Source organism: Symsagittifera roscoffensis, chromosome 3 (assembly GCF_963678635.1).
Source record: "Symsagittifera roscoffensis chromosome 3, txSymRosc1.1, whole genome shotgun sequence".
Classification (NCBI taxonomy): domain Eukaryota; kingdom Metazoa; phylum Xenacoelomorpha; order Acoela; family Convolutidae; genus Symsagittifera; species Symsagittifera roscoffensis.
The window spans coordinates 8,491,060-8,508,488 of NC_087064.1; the positions used below are offsets into that span (position 1 = coordinate 8,491,060).

Below are 17,429 nucleotides of genomic sequence, written 5' to 3' on the forward strand. Positions count from 1 at the left end.
TGTAGACATCGGCTTATAGATGGCACAAACTGTTAGCGGAGTGCCAAGAAAAAAGTTTTGAATCATCGGCAAAACTGTACACTGCATTTACCAACCCATCGGGGATATCGATTACATAAAGTAAGAAAAGTAAGGGCCCTAACATGGACCCTTGCGGTACACCGCTAAGTACAAGCAGAAGCGAAGAGTAATTTTTGTCCACTTTAACAAACCGTCTACGGTCAGCAAGATAGCTCTTAATAACCGCTAGGAATCGTCCAGAAATTCCCAAATTGCGCACCTTATTAAGCAGGACAGAGTGACTAATTTTGTCAAAGGCTTTAGCGAAATCTATATATACGGCTTCCACCATATTCCGGTTGTCTGTCTTGCGATAGATCTCGTCTAGGTAACAGATTAATTGAATAATCGTATAGTTGTGCTTTAGGAAACCATATTGTGAATTTGGTATAAGTAGTCCAATAAAAGGATACAGTTCGTCAAATATAAAGCGCTCAAGGATTTTGGATGTAATGTCTAATAATGTGATAGGAGGATAATTGTTTGCCATTCGCTTATCAGCTTGTTTATGCAAGGGCTTGACTTTCCCAATCTTCCACTGCGAAGGAAAGCAACCTGTTCTCTTCAAAGAGCTGAAAATGTGACTAAGAGATTAACAAAGAGAAGGTGTCTTCTTGAATAAAGCCGGTGGCAAGTTATCGTGGCTGCGAGACTTGCTTACGTCTAGCCTGGTGGTTATTGTCGTTATTTTATGTTCGGAAACGTCGAAGTCAATAAGAAGTTCGGGAAAGCACATATTTGGAAAAACAGACTGGAAAAATTGGTTGAATAGATTACAAATACTAGCAGGGTTGTTTGCTTCAATGTTATTCCAGTGTAAAACAGGTGGTAAACAGTTTTTGGTTTTTCTGACGCTCTTAAAATATTTAAAAAGCTTGGTGGTCGAACGGGATAAAGCCAGTTCCTGTTCATACAAAGATTGATAATTCCTTAAATCGTTGTCCACTGACGACTGCTGCACACGAATGCGACATTGTGATTTGTCTGATTGTTTTTGGTTGAGACGCTTCTCAAGAGTATTCAAGACTTGTATGAAGTTGCGTGAGATACCCAGGGTGGCAGTGAACTGCGATGTTGAGTTCTTACGGGCACGGACTTGGAAATATGCTCGTCAACCATTCATACCACTGTGTCACGAGAACATTTGGATTGGTCCAAAAAACTCCTTGAAAAGGTTTGTCAGCAATAAGGGCGGCAAGCAAACCAAAATCACCGCGACAATAGCTAAACTGCTGTGGCCGTTCATCAACGGCAATGTCCTGACTAGGGCATACGAGACAGCAAGTTTCACATCAATGTCGTCAGAGGCAGCTTTCTCGTTAACGGAATATGCGTTGGTAAATCAGTTGCAGGCTCAACATTGAGAATGAAATAGCTGTTTACAAGGACGACATCCAGAGTATGCAACATGGTTGTGGGGAAGTCAACCAGCTGCTGGAAACTGTTCTCAAAGAAAAGATTGAAAACCGACTTCTCATAGTTATCAGTTGAGTCATATGTACTCCAATTAACAGTAAGAAGATTAGCATCGCCAAAAATGATAACATTTCTTGAAGGATGATGTCTGATAAATTCCATTAAATACTTCCATTTTGTTATTGACCACCTATAGGCACTAGAAGCTGGTGGGTTGTAGATACAAAAGACAAGAAACCAAACAACTCACAATGTCATCCTCGCGCTCGAACACAAGATTTACTCCCATGTGGTTTAAGCTGTTGTTAACAGCTAAAAGTACGCCTCCAAGTTTTGGGTGAGTCGTAAAGTTTCTTTCTTTACGGTACAAGAGAAAATTGCCCAAAGGCAACTCGGAGTCGGCAAAGTCTGGAGTCCACCATGTTTCGGTTAAGGCAATGACATAAAAGTTACAGGGATCAAAGAGCTCACAAGAGCATCACGCCTATCTTTCGCAAGGATACTGCGAACATTAAAACACAGCAGTTTTATATCACTCTGAAGCATTTCTAGTCAATCAGTAGGTTGAACTTCGATATTATCTAGGAACAACTTTAGGGATTGGTTTCTTAGACTTTTAGGATCCACGCCGTTGTTTATCAGCTCCCTTCTTTTCAATAATATCTTGCGCTCACATTCCCTTTCGGAAGCGCTCAGTGCTTTGGAGATGAAGATTTTATCTTCCAGTTCCTTCAGTTTAGGCGCTCGTGACATAACTAATCCCGATATCGAAAAAGCCGAATTATTTAATCAGTACTTCCAATCCGTTTTCAGTAAGAATCACCACGATTATACTCTCACAGAGGGACAGCCCAAGCTGTCGATGATTCATTTCTCAGAACTAGAATTACAACTCGTTCTCCAATTGCTGGACGAGAGCAAGGCCAAAGGACTTGACCGTATGGGGAACAACCTGCTGAAAAAAATATCAGACTCCCTACCAAAGTCACTGCATCTCATATTCAACACAATTGCAAACAAATGCTACTTCCCATCATTCTGGAAAACAAGCGAAATAATCCCCATAATTAAAGAAGGGAACAAACAAATGGTAGATAATTACAGGCCGATCAGCCTCCTCGTAGCAGTATCCAAAGTCCTCGAGAAACTTATTTTCGACAGAATGTACCCAATCTTATCCACCGCATTGTCCCAATCTCAACACGGTTTTCGGCAAAGACGCTCATCTATAACAAACCTAATCGAATACCTGCACGAAATGTTTGTGAACTTTGACAATAGCAACTGCCACTTCCTAGCGTCATTTTACCTCGACTTCCAGAAGGCTTTTGACAAAGTCAATCACAATATAACGATCGAAAAACTCAGCAGAGCTGGAATAAAAGGCCCAATAGTGGATCTAATCAAAAGTTACCTGACCGGTCGAACCCAAACAGTACGCATCGGCAGCTCGGTCTCAAGCCAACTGCCAATTTATAGTGGAGTGCCGCAAGGATCTATTCTAGGGCCACTCTTTTTCTTAGTATACATCAACGACTTGCCAAAATGTGTCATGTCATCGTGCTACGGCTATGCGGATGACTTTAAAATTATGAGCACCGAACCGACTACCCTGCACATCGATATTAGAAAAGTCTGGAAGTGGTGTGAAACCAATGAAATGCGCCTCAATATGACCAAGAGCAAAACACTAGTAATTAAGGGCGAGTGCAACCTAAGCATATTCTCGTACAAATTCGAACAGCCTAACGAACTTAAAGATCTTGGAATGATAATGTCAAAAAATCTTAACTGGACTTCTCATGCAAACAATCGTGCGAGCAAAGCACTGAAGGCCCTATACTGCATCAAAAGAAACTTATCACCTGCCACAACCATGAACAACAGGAAAAATGCATATAAAAGCTATGTAGTACCTATCGTTAGCTATGCATCATCAGTCTGGAAACCCTCAAAGCAAGATCTTGCCACCTTAGAAAAAGTGCAACAGAGAGCAACGAAATGGATACTTGGAAATAAACAAATTCCTTATAAATCGTATTTCAAATTCTTCCCTTGTCTCTTTACCAAGAAATGCATGTACTACTTTTGTTCGCGAACATTCTAAGAGGAAAGACCGACCTGGAATGGTGGCGATTTATAGAAATCACTGAATCAAATCGACCGAAAACAACAAGACGTTTCAACGCGAAGAACTTTCGACTCCATAAATGCGAATCTGATTTCTGGCAACGCGCCTGCAGCCTGACAAACATATTTCACGATCACCTGAAATATGAAGTCCTATTAAAGGACTCGTTTAAACCAAAAATATCAAAATTCTACGAGAAAATCTACAATGAAGTCGATACCTGCACCTGGAGAATCAACTGCGGATGCACAAGATGCTTAAACTTCAAAAAACTAAACTCATTAAACTAAAATATGATTGATCTCATAAACTTGATTCGGGAGCTAACTCCCATGGATGTATCCTAAATTCTGTTTTATTATTATTATTATTATTATTTGATAATGTGACCAGCAAGGTTCAAGGTCGATTTCGGTCTTTGTTGAATTTTCACAATCGCATGATATTGCTAATTGTTGCATTGACGCCTACGTGATTAGGGACGCTAATCACTTTGTCATTTTCATACTCAGTGGTCTCAGTTGATGTTGAGTTGACGAACTTTCAGTTAGTTCTTTAATGGATTTTATCTCATCTTTCATTTGGTGTATTGAAGATTCAACACGTGAAAATTCCATTAAACCAGCGATCATTTTGTCGTTTCCGCGGAGTTGGCTTATCGCCTCTCTTAGGAGACACAAAAGACCGTCCTTCTTGCACAAAAGACCGACCTAATGAATGTGTGGCTTTGATAAAACCCTCTTCATCAACGTAGACGAGCTCAGCAATCGTGGGATAGTAGTCGCGGCTGAAGTGACGACGGTCGGTGTTTGTTTGATCCATACCGTTTGCGTACTAAAACTGCAAGTCTGTAGATTTTCTCCTGCGGAAACAACACTGACTGTTCTCACAGGGCCGCAAATGCTGGATATGATAATAAGTCAGAGGTTGCCGTCAGAGGACTTCCACATCATAACAGTATATGAAACTATTTAATAAGACTTGCACATCATAACAGTATATGAAACTAAATGATGGCATTAAAACCATCAATCCTCCAGGTCAGATGTCCTTTTTCAGACCGATAAAATTTCGATTGCGAAACTGCATTTTCTTACATTCTGGTCGAATGTCACATTTTAAAATATGTTGATTGATTTTTAATCTTGTGGCTATCAAGTGTTATTTTAAAATGTTCTAAATGACGCGGTTCCAAATGACAAAAGGTGTCATGAATGACAAAAGGTGTCATGAATTTCATTAACCAGGCTCTACAAATGAATTTTGAATGAATATGTGTAGTTAGCTGTTTATTTTCTCTGCAATCGATTGATTGCTGCTTTGTTTTGCTGTTTAGAGCTTTATTAATTGTTCGCAGTTGTCAGTTGTTTATTGGACTTTCAGGTAATGGATTGATGCCTGAAAAATTATCACGATGACAAGAAATCAGTCTTTAGTTGGGATGTCAAATGGCGTCTCGCCGGGAGTGGAAAGCTCTGTAGGTTTCTCAAGCTCATTTTTTTGTGTTCAGTTAAAAATGAATGAAAAAAATGTTATCTTTTTTATCAGCCGAGCAGAAGCCGTTCTAGAAAGGTATTTGTAATGCTTGAGAAGCTCATTAAACAAGCTATTAAGCTAATGTTTGATAACTGATTATGTATTCATTTAAGTCTGCTAATTAAAAACACTCATACTTAACTGCCGTAGCATTAATCATTTTATTACTCACTTTTTGTCTATTGAGATGATGTTGCTGGTAAGTAATTAAAATAGTTGTCGGTGAGTAATTAAATAAACAGAGGATCGACTCAGTGACGAATCACAAATGTAACTCGATATCTATCTATCTATTATATACTTAAATGCGGGCTTCACTATCTCGCCATGTTTAAGCTTTTTCAATGTATTATTTTTGCATGTTCAACACAAGAATTTTTGCACGTTTAAGCTATATGGTATATTGCTATGGTTGAGATTTTTTTCGATTTTCCTGTTTAATTTCAGAGTTTTATTTATCACATTTGAAAGTAGCAACTCAATAGTGGGATGCTGTCAGGGTTTTCCCATGTTTTGTGATTCTGGCCTCCATATATGAATAACCAAATCCTTTTAGCTTACGAGATACGGCAATTTTCGAGATTTTTCAAAAATTTATAGAAAATTTAATTGAAAAAAATCTCAATTTTTGAAATTCTGATCCTGTAGTTGGGTGCTGACAGGGTCTTGAAAATTTGAATCCGCCTCTGTATAGTGAGACTCTGTCAGGGTATTTTCATGAGTTGCGATATTTACCTCCAAATATGGCTGCTCAAAACCTTAAAGTTTTCCAGATATGACGTTTTTTGTGACTTTTTCAAAAAAATTTCAGAAAACTAATTTTTTTTTCTAAAAAATTTGAAGTTCTCTTCTCCCTAGTGGGGGCTGTCAGAGTCCTCTCCGGGTTTGTGAATCTTGCCTCTAAAAATGAGTGCTTCAGTCTTGTTAGTTTTCCGGATATGACGTTTTTTGTGATTTTTTTTCAAAAAGTTTTCCGAAAACTCAAATTTAATTTTTTTCAAAATTTGAAATTCCTAGCCTGTAAATGGGAACTGTCAGAGTAATCTCAAGGGTTGCAATTTTGGCTTCCAATTAAGAATACTCAAATATTTTAAGCTTATGAAATACGACGATTTTTGTGATTTTTTTCAGAAATTTTCAGAAAACTCAAGTTACAAAATAATTCACAAAATTGAAATTCCCAACCATAAAGTCGTGTACTGTCAGATTACTGTCAAGGATTGCGAATATTGCCTTCAAAGAAGACTGCTGATTTCTTGGTAGTTTTTGAATTGTGATGATTTGTCTGGTTTTCAAAAAAAAAAATTTTTTTTTTTTCGAAGACTGAAGTTTGAAGTTTCTCAAAGTTGGAGTTTAGTACCCAACGTTGTAGTTGGGTACTGCAAGAGTACTATCAGGAGTTCCAAATCTTGAGTCCAAATGCGACTGCTCAAATGCTTTTAGTTTCCCATTTTAGTTCATTTTAAATTTTTTCAAAAAGCTAATAAAACGTTTTCAAAATTTATATAAAAAATCTTGAATAAAAAGCTTAGCAAAATTTTTAATTACGAACCCTGTAATTGCACTCATAGGATGCATATCTTTTTCCAATATATGCGGTTTTTATGAGTTGTTAAAAATTCGAAGCACCAGAGGTGCGTTACACGCTAGTTATTATCAATTATTTATAAATCACATGCTCCACTTATTTTTATTCGGCCTAGTTTTTATTGTTTAAATTAATTCGAAATGCTTTAAATCGATCAAAGTTTTTTTGAACGAAGTCGTCAAACCAGAAATATGGGGTTAATTTTCCGAAAAATTGGTTATTTCATCTCTTTAAGGAATCACTAGATCACCAAATAGAAACATTTCATAGTCACGCCAATTTTTAAAGACCAAGATAGAAGAAAAAGTTGGAACAACAGGGCACCAGTCACTCTTTACGCTTGTGATTAGCAAACGTTATCAAATCGGAATATCGTCTTTTTTTCCTGGTTAACAACTTGTTAAGCAAAATCTCTGAATCTTTTGTGCTGCGCTATCATTTGTGCTGCTATTATTTTTTATTGATGCTGATACTTCGGATCAATGATTATTGACTTAAGCACTATTGGCTTAGTTTCCGAATTTTTATTAGGCTTGCAATCAGCAAGCATTATCAAATCGGAACTTTTTTCATGTTAACAACTTCTTCTTAAGAATAACTTCGTATCTTGGTTTGGTGGTAACGAATACGCCTGGGATGGCAAAAGTTCCTGGGTTCGAATCTGACTAGGACCTTTTTTTTGTTCAAACGGGAAATGTTCGGTTTAAAAAAAAAAGGGTTCGGCCTGATATTTGTCTGCTTGTTTTGTGGGCTTAGTTGCGACCTTTTGAAATTGTTTCTTCCGATTTAGTATCTTTTTGTAGTTGCTGTTAGCTTTTTGGTCTAATCTTGCAATTTGTCATGTTACTACCCTAGATCCTGGTGATTTTTTTTCAGGAAAAAGTCTTAAAATGCTCTAATAACTACAAAGTTGCATTCATACATAATATGAAATGAAATGAGATGTTTTTACGAGTCAATGAAAATAAAGAAAACTCTGTTATAGGTCGTGATGTTTTTTTAAGATTTATGATTTTCCGCGGTTGGACTTTCGATTAAATATCGAACAGCAAAAATGTAAAGGTGGTTGACTGCTGATTTCAAAAGTCGATTTTAGTTTTTGGATTTCTGTGCGAAACAAACTTTCTATTCATCAATTTAAATTTTTCAAACTGTTGAGATTCGAAAAGTTTTAATCGTAAATGGATCGCAGAAAATGTTTGAAAAAATTTGAGGCCTTTATATTCCAAATAGTTTTTTGACAACAAGTTTTTTTTTTAATTCAACGGGATTTTGACTTAGTTTTGACCTAGCAAAAATGTAAAGATGATCAACCACTGATTTCAAAAGTTCGATTTTAATTGCTTGGATTTTCCAGCGAAATAAAGTTTCTACATATCGATTTGAAGTTCTCAATTTGTAATTTCCAAAAAAGTTTAATCATAAATTGTTCTTGGAATTAAAAGAGCTTTTTATCTTTGTGATAGTAACGGTTTTGCAATCGGGTACTAGACTTATTTGCCCGTAAATAACCTTAGGCTCAATGGTAAAAAAAAATGATATATTTAGTTTCAGCTCCTAATTAATTTTAGTTTCTTTGTTTCCGGCAGACTTGATCTGGAGATAACGAATACGCATGAGCCGGCACAGTTCCTGAGTTCGAATCTGACAGCAATATTCCATTTCACAAAAATGGCTCATTATTTGTCTGCTTATGTTTTGTCGACTTAGTTGACATTTTGTAGAATGTTTATTTTTTAATGTTTTTTTTTACATTACAGTTGCTTTTGTTCTGATTTACCTCTGATGTTTGTAATTCTACTAGTCCTAATTTTTTATGTTTTCTTTGTTTTTCGCTCAAAAACTTCTTCATGCCCAAATGACTTCGGCCTATTCTTAATCGGTTTAGTGACCTAATTTTGATTACTTTCAAGGAAAACAAAATTTTTATACTCACCTCTGGATTGCACAAAATGCTAAAAATCTTAAAAGAAATTCTCAAGTTTTTTATGGCAACAATGTTTTTCCGGTTTTTTCTTTTCCTTTTCTTTTGGCCCGATAGGTTTTTGATTATATTATATCGGTTTAATGGCCATATTGCGTTGTCTGAAGCGAAAGAAAAATTGTGTATGCATGTCTGTATTTAGAGGGTGAAGGGGAATTAAATTAAGTATTGTTGATTTTTTCGACCAGGTATTTTTCGGTTTTGTTACCATTTAGTAAATTTTCTTCCGATGTTTTTTTCACATCTCAGTGTTTTGGCATGTTTTTTTTTTAATTTGAAAACTAGCCTTATTTGTTTTTGATTGATCTAGCTTTGCCGACATTTTCGATTTTTTTCTGACTTAGCGGCTTGGTGGTTTTTGTATCGCAGGTGGTGCGAAGCTCAGCTTCACTTCTGTGTTTTAAATTCAAAAGTTGTGAAATTGTTTCAAAGAACAAGTCAGTTTTTCTGTTTTCTTGAACTCCTTGACTCTTTTTCAGCTGTCTGTTGGCTATTTTCGTGAAATGGGGAGGAAAAATGATTATTTAAGAAGTTTGTGGAAAATGTATCTTTGTTCTTTGATGAAGTCAGTCATCCATTTTTCTCCCTAAATAAACTACGATGAAGCGTTCCGAAATTATTTTCTTTCTCATGTCAACGCTCTTGACTGTGTTCTTGTTAAAAAATAATTCTCTCAAAGCTATGAATTGAAATGGAACTAATTTTTACTGCGCGTTCTGTATAAAAACTCCAAAAATTGTCAAGCTTTCTTAGAGTATGACGGTTTTTCTGTTATAATTGCGGAATAACCAAATAGTTCATGACAAGTTTTTTTTTTACCTATTACACGGTAGTGTTCTGTGATTTCCGTGCAGAATATCTCAACCTAAGGGTAATTTTAATAATTGAATTTTTAAAAATGAAGTGCTAAATGACGTGATTTATCGAAGATTATTAGTCATCGCGCTTCTTACGTGTAACAGTAGCGCTACGGCGTCTTGATTGTGCTTACTGTAGGCTAACAATGGGCCATTGTATGCAATAGAGTGAACGATTTTGGGTAGGAAAAAGGGAATATATACCAGGAAAAGGGCATAGTATAAAGTACAAAACAAGAGCAGTAGGCAGTCTTTGCTCTAGTCTGTACTTTCTATCCTTACCGCTGTTCTATATGGTTCGGCTTTTTGCATTTATACTTTTTTTACCCATTTAAATGTAGTAACCCATTTTTTTCCATTTTACTTCGTGTTGAATGGTGGTATCTATTGACACGTAACGCTTGTTCACGTGAATATGTCTGCTATTTCTCCGCCTCCTGCTCTCTTAATCATTTCATCTTCATTTTTGTCCTATTTCAGTTTTTATTGTTTTACTTCACCTAAATTTGTGGTTCGTTTCTATTAATTTTTGTTTTATTGTCTTCAAAATAATTAGTTTTTGAGGTAGATATTAAGTAAGCTATCTGTTTCAATTAGTTATCTAGGAGAACCTAATTACTGAGGTCACAGTCATCGATTTATCCTGAATATCTTGTGCTTACCTTTTATGGTTTTCAGTGCTGCCGCTTTTTTACCTGTTCAATTTTTACCACATGCCCGTTTTATTTTTTTGCTTATTTTCTCTGCTTAGTTTAGGGAATAAAAGCTGCCAAATATCAGTTTATAGAACATCGTCTGCTAAATCTTATTTGGCGTGTCTGGATTTGGTTTCCAAATTGGAGTCTCGTTGCTAAGCCCAACGGGAGTCAAATCAATTGAACATCATTGAGTTGTATTGTATTATATGACATGCCGCAGGCTACGCAAGAGTTACATAATTGCCCGAATTGCTCAAACATCATTCGTTTTTTTTAAAAAATAGTTTGTGACATTGTAAGTTCAAACGAATGAATTGACTTGTTCTAAACTAGTCTTGTTTGTTCTGAAAGCTTTCTCCTTTCGGGCGTTTCTTCCTCTGTTATTCAAAATTAATTAATGAAGTGACTCATGGCCAATTTAGATGTTTTTGATGAATTCTTAAGTCCATAGATAACTTTTAACGGAGTGTAATTAAACGTACCTGAAGCATTTGCACCGTTTTTGTTTTTGTGATATGTACATGAATTTAGTTCTCGCTATTTAACTGTTTCGATTAGTTGAGATTTCTAAGTGATCGCCTGTTGGATGGTTTTTTGTTTTACAAGCTAAGCTGTTTTGTGCATTCTGTTTATTCTCATCGCAATGAAAAGGTCTTCTCATTTGATCTGATTGCCTAATTTTTTTGAAGGAATTGTGTCTTGAAGTTACTCTGAAATTGAATAATTCTGGGATTTCATTCGTTTTAATGAATACGAAAATTTAACAAGACTGCTCGTATCAAGGCGAGGCCCTGAATGTTTGGACCGCCTCTTAAGGTTTATGGAGCGTAATAACATTAAAAATATAAATAACATTAAAAATTAAATGTAATAAATAAAAATGTTTTTTTTTTTTTAAATTTGAGGTTTTTTATGAAATTCATCTCCCACATTCCATGTAAAAGTACAAAGTGATAGATTTCGCTCCTAGTAACAAATCAATTATGGCAAAAAGGTTCCTTCAACCAATTTGGAACGATTTCTTAGAAGGATTAAATCTCCGCTTACGCGTTAATAGCTTGAAATATATCGCGCGTAAATTGTCCCAAAATGGCAATCTTTAAACCCTTATATTTTCACAAAAAATGATCGCAGCTGAAATATCTTTTCAAATTTAAGCTCAGGACAACAAAACCTTTTCAATGATATAAAAAAATCCGGTCGAAAATGGCTAGTTAAAAAGTTGAAAGTTGTCCGAAGAATAAAAAAACCCACCTCGAGCACAAATATTCCGTTACTTTCGTTACGAAAGTCGGAACAAAAATAATCCTTGAAAATTTGGTTTGTCTGGTCCTTGTTTGTGGAAACTTTTCAACGATGTTGGTGTTGTCTTCACTTGTGGCTTTGAAAAATTTTCCTTCCATATTGAAGTGTGATATACCAAAGAAAAATTGACTTATGCAAGTTGTGTGGCTGTTTTTCTTGTCTCGGGAAAGTTTCGGAATTTATTCACGCTCCTTTCATTTCTACTTCGATTTATTTTGAAGCTCGGTTTCTACACTTGTCAATTTTCTTACCGAGTGGAGAAGAAATGACTATCTCGAGTTACAAATGCGGAAGTTGCTCTTCTTATTTATTTTTTCTAATTAGACTTATTGTTTGAATGAAAAAAACATATTATAACAAAAATTACTAGTCACTATCATAAATGATTTTTTTCTAATTGAAAGAGCTTTAAGGAGCTTTGCTCATCGAGCTGTAAAATTGAAAAGTAATTGGTGGTTTTTCTCCAGTTTTAGTGTTCATGACAGGGTTGTTAAGTGGTTTTAAACATGAATACTACTATCAGAAGAAAAAATGATGTTTCAAACATCATGTAACAAAACATTGTATTTATTTGTTCCGACTTTCGAAGAAAATGGAATATTTATGCTCGGTGTATTTTTTATTTAGTCAATTTTTACCGATCGAAATAATATTTTTCAACAAAACATTTTTATACTTCATTGAAGATATCGACTTCCTGATATCAAATAATAAAAGATATTTCACATCCGATTATTTTTTGTAAAAATCTGGGGTTTTGAAAATTGCCAAATTTGCCATGTTCTGGACTAAGTTATGCGCGCTTCGAAGAGTTTATCATAATGCTGAGAGCGTCACGCGAAGTTGTTCCGCACAACAAAAGTTTTCCAAATTGAATTGAGGCTAGCTAATTGGTCGTATTTATTTCGTACGACTCAAATTTTTACTCTTTGATATTGTCCAAAATGTATAGGTTTTCAATATTTTTTCCCCAAAAACTATTCGATATGAATTAAGGGACAGACGGAAGATTCGGGGCTTTGCCCTGATGTATGAGCAGTCTTGTTCCTCCTTTAGAAGTCTTCAAACTTTTTCATGCACAAATTTAATTTTTCCTTCTTTATAAAGTCAAATTTTATCACGCACAAATTTGATTTTTCCTTATTTAAAAAGCCTTCAATTTATTAATTCCTGATTGTTTTTAAGTTCATTTCTTTTTTGTTCTTAAAGGTTCACGAAAAGGGTCAAACAAAAACGGTGTTTTAAAATTCAAAGAGCTGGAACGTGATATAGTTTTTTTTGGAATTCGAATGTTGGAAAGTGTTCAAAAATATCTTTCAATCAATGTTGTTTTCTTTGTTCGTTTATAGTTTTCGAACTGTCTATGTTTTCAAATGTGAGTCCAATTTGAAAGCAATGGGTTCAAACTTTAATGTTATATTCATGTCGGTCGAATGATTTACATCAGTTTTTTTGTTGTTGCAGATGAAGCAACCATATACAAAATTTTCTCATCATAGCCCATGCGTCTTTCCTTAGTGATAGCTATGTTTTTCAAGAGTCGATGAACCTAGTTTAGACTCATATATAGGTCGCGATGATTTTTTCTCAGAAAACGATTTCAAGTGCTAATAATTTCTTTAGTTACAATGAAAGCAAACTCCACTATCGAACAGCAAAAGTGTAAAGGTCACAAAAATCATGCCGACTTCTGGTTACGAAAGTGGAACTTAATTTTCAGATTTTCTAGTGGAACAAAAAATACCTATTGACCCAGTTTTCTCAAATTTGGTTAGTTTAATCAAAAAAGTGTCACTCATAAAGTGTTATAGAAATTAAAAGAGGTTTTAAGGTTAATTAATTTCTTCGGAATTCGAAAGTTAAGTTTTTTCGAAAATAAATTCTGTTTTTTTTTCTGTTTACTTGCGTTCATTTCCTCTTTTCCTACTGTCTGTTAGCTATATTCAGATTGAAGCACAGTCGATAGTTATTGCTATGGTTTTCTATATTACTGTTTTGCAGCGTAACTTTTTTGAGATAGGTCCCGTACTTTCAAAATTCCTTGAATTTGATTGATAGTTTCGTTTTTTAAAAGTTTTTCATGCGTTTTCCGAAAATATGGTATTTCTGTGGTTAGTTCCAGGTTGAAAGCGTGTTGTGTTTATTTTCGAGATAATCTTTTAACTTGAAAAGTTTCATAGTGTGATCGGTTGATGATTTAGTTTTTTTTTCATCCATTTTTCCTGTTTTTTTTTTCGGAAAAGATGCTACTTATGTTGGTAGCTAGAGTTGAATTTAGTATTTTATTAAGTTTCGGCATTTAAATCATAAGTTATGTAGACTGTGCAAAGACTGTCAACAATACGAGCCCCCTGGGACTGACTGAGTCAGTATAACAGCTGTCAATCAAATCTTGATTGACATTTATGAAAGATACTAAAGATACTAACGAACTTGAAAAATCTCCATCTGAAAACAATAACACAGGACAGCCTCAGGCCATTTTGTTTGCAGTTGAGTGGTAGTTGAAATATTGCTTACAGTATCTAAATTAAACTAGTTAATAAATTGTAAAGTTTATTGCACTCTGGTAGTTAAAAGAAAGCATTTTATCTTTTTGAATCAATTCCGGTGTGTCATAGAGTAAATTACAGGTATGAATAGAATTGATTCATCTATTTCTGGCTATTAATGGGAATATTCTCTTTTTTGTTACTGGTCCTCTCTTAACTAAATTGACAGGAAACAATTTTATCTCTGAAGTAAATTTTTTAATCATCGCTATCAGATTTTGCCGGTGCTTTTTCGGATGTGCAAAATAGATACCAATTTTTTCGATGATTATTACAAGCCGTTTTTTGTTACTTATTAGTCTTTTTAATCGAATACATCTCTGCTTTAAGTTCAAAGTCAATTTTTTGAAAATTGAAATTTTTTAACCTAAAATTAGTAACTAAAAATCAGTAAATTAAACTGCTAAAACAACATTTTTAAAAATTTCAACAAAAACCTTTAGACACCTGAACAACAACTTTCACGATTTTAGCAGTTTAATTTGCTGATTTTTAATTACTAATTTTAGGTTGAAAAAATTCAACCAAAAATTAGTAAGTAAAAATTAGTAAATTAAACTGCTAAAATCGTGAAAGTTGTTGTTGAGTTGTCTACAAGGTTTTTGTTGAAATTTTAAAAAATGTTTCAGACATCATTTTGAAAATATATTTGATTTAGCTGAAATTGGTGGAATAAATAATACAGCTAGTCCGAACAACTATATATGAAGAATTCATTGCGCTTGTATTAGTATTTGCCATTTGGAATCCGGGATTTAAGTCCGGCTTTATTTTGATCGTAGCTTTCAAAACAGACCATGGTTTTTACAAAAAGATTTTTTCCGTCTTCGTTGCGTTAAAAAGAAACGAGTTATCCAAAATCCAACCGCGTGGAAATTTCTGGAAACCGGTTGTTATATTTTGCGGGTGTTGAATTGGAGCTAGCACGTGACGAGATATATTTTTTCGGGTTAAGGGATTGGTTCTTTTGAATAAATTAAACCCAAACAAGTCAAAATGTTTTGAGCTTAGAATCAAGCACACATAGTAGCATAGTTGTGTCAAATTTGATCAAAAACGCAATCAAAGACATAGGTACTTTGTGTTTAAGTTTGCGCCTTAAACAAACTTTAAGGCAGAAATAACCGCCGATTTGAACGCTTTTATAGCCTAAACTAAACATTATTAACCAGGTGAAACTTTAATCTCCTAAAGCATTGCTTCCAATTCTTAATTCCATTTTCCTTTGAGTTATTTTTATCAACGAATGCCTTGAATTTCAATTGGTTATTACATATCTTTCAAGTTGAATTCAAGCAAAACAGAGCAAAAAAGTTCGCGACGTGTCAAATCATTCCAGTTCGGTAGGTTTCCAAAACCCTGATGAACTTAGACTGAACCTGGGTTTCAAATTATGCGCCTGCTCCGGGGAAGTCCAGTTACAATAATTTCCTTGACGTTTATGCCTCTGTAGCGACGATTTTCAGTATAAATATATTCAATACTTATTCGCAGTTTTGTGGATTTACCAAAGCTGCTTTTGTTTGAAAGTCTTTTTTTTTGAAAAGTCAGTTGACAATGGACCGTCGAATTGGTATAAATAGCTGGAAACCGCGACGCGTACATGGAAGAATAGTGATATAAGTACAGTTCAAAATGTCTCCAACGGATTATAATAACGGTTCTTGTTCAAATGCCACCACACAGAGGAATTTGCTGAAATTGCACCATTGCAGTAATGCAGACATATATTATAGTTATAGTCCGTCGGCTGTAGAAAGTAGAACTAAAGCAACTACCACCAACACAACCGACCGCCGTTCCAATTTTAATTTGAACTCTTTTCAACTTGCAAAAAATAGCGTTGTAAAGAATCCAGCTTGCCAATTGAACCCTAACCAAAAGCTTCAAATCCTGCAAGAACGAAGAGTCCAACAAGATCGCAAAAGTGGACGCGCTGGTGGATTTAGAGCACCGCCGAAAATCCCGGTCAGAAATTCAAGTAATGCGCTTCAAGATTTACAACTATTGGCCACCAAGGAAATCAAAGCAGATCGGACGGATAAAACTAATAGTTTGGAGCCAGATGAATTGATATCGTCCGGTAACAGGCCGGTTGAGACTAGAAATCATCAGAGAAAAGTCAACAGTCAGAAGACTTCTGCAAACAAAACACACGATTGTGGAGAATTTTACTGTTCCGGATTAGATTGTGCGAAACAGATTCTACAAAACAGATCATATAGAAAAGAAAAAGACAATGCTTTAAAGCATTCCTTAATTAATCAATTAAAAGTGCACGAAACTAAAAATTCGTCTGTGAAGACGAAAGAGTTGCCAAAAACCCCTCCACCGTTACCACCGAAAATTCCATTGAAAAAATCTGATCGTCGCGAAAATCCGAACACTTTCTACTCAGAATTACGAACTAACAAAAAGATTCCAGCAATCAAAACTTGTATTATTAGAAGAGCAGATAGTGTCCGAAATGAGCAAAAAAGGACAGGTTTAAGAAGGGATTTAGAGAACAGCAGTTCCGGAGAAAGTGAAATTAAGACGACGAAAAGAACAAGAGTTGACAAGTTATATTTGCCAACAGATAAGCTGAAACGCGCAAGGATAAATACAATGGAAAGCGTTTGCTCAAATAGTGAAAACAGAGAAAACGCTGTCACTGCTTCACTTGAGAATCGAAATAAAGAAGAATTTACATCTGAGATTGAAAAATCAAGCCTCGGTCAAGAAATAATGAAGCAGAATGATGATTTTGAATTAGTGGACGATAATAGTTTAGCACCATCGGCAGAATCAAAAATGGAAACTAAGTTATCCGACGAGCAAATTCAGAATGAACGAAAGCGAAACAATTCAAAAGCAGACGAAAAAAGGGGTACTAATTCGCAAAATGTTTCGAGCGATAACGTAATAGACTCGGTGACTCGTGGCGTGAATTTTGAGTTAATAGACGACCAACCAGATACTTCAGTTTCGTTTTGTACTAATACGACAGGAGATGATTTGTGCGACGCAGATGTGAGTCTAAGTACTGGAACCGAAGAACCCATGTCAATATCTCTCATTTCGTCTCAGTCACATCCTAAATCTGGAACAGGTGGATCGGATTCAGGTAAGACGACATTTTTCTCTTAATATTCTGGAGGGAGGGAAGTATTTGAAAACAGGGAATGTAGACGGTCATCAAATCCCACTTCGGTAATAGTTGGAGGGGTCCCAGTGTCATCCGCCTCCTCAAGGTGGGATCGGCGGCGGTGAAATGGGTGACACTCCCTCCCCACGGTTGTTCCTGCATTGAGTCATCATTT

The 17,429-nt window shown here is 35.3% G+C and overlaps 1 protein-coding gene across 4 annotated transcripts in view; it reads left to right on the top strand.

Annotated features, from left to right (window-relative positions):
- Positions 1 to 4,987: 4,987 nt before the first annotated feature.
- The window catches only part of LOC134842680 (ankyrin-3-like), a 56,965-nt gene continuing 44,523 nt past the window's right edge, over positions 4,988 to 17,429 (top strand). The window contains exons 1-2 of one of the 4 annotated variants that reach the window (XM_063859132.1): positions 4,989 to 5,084; positions 5,156 to 5,179. In XM_063859132.1, the coding sequence (XP_063715202.1) occupies positions 5,022 to 5,084; positions 5,156 to 5,179 (87 nt within the window). In that variant the 5' untranslated portion in view covers positions 4,989 to 5,021. Of the gene's footprint in view, positions 5,085 to 5,155; positions 5,180 to 9,959; positions 10,323 to 14,814; positions 17,234 to 17,429 lie in introns of those variants that run through there. The other 3 variants (XM_063859129.1, XM_063859133.1, XM_063859130.1) reach the window with 3 other exon arrangements.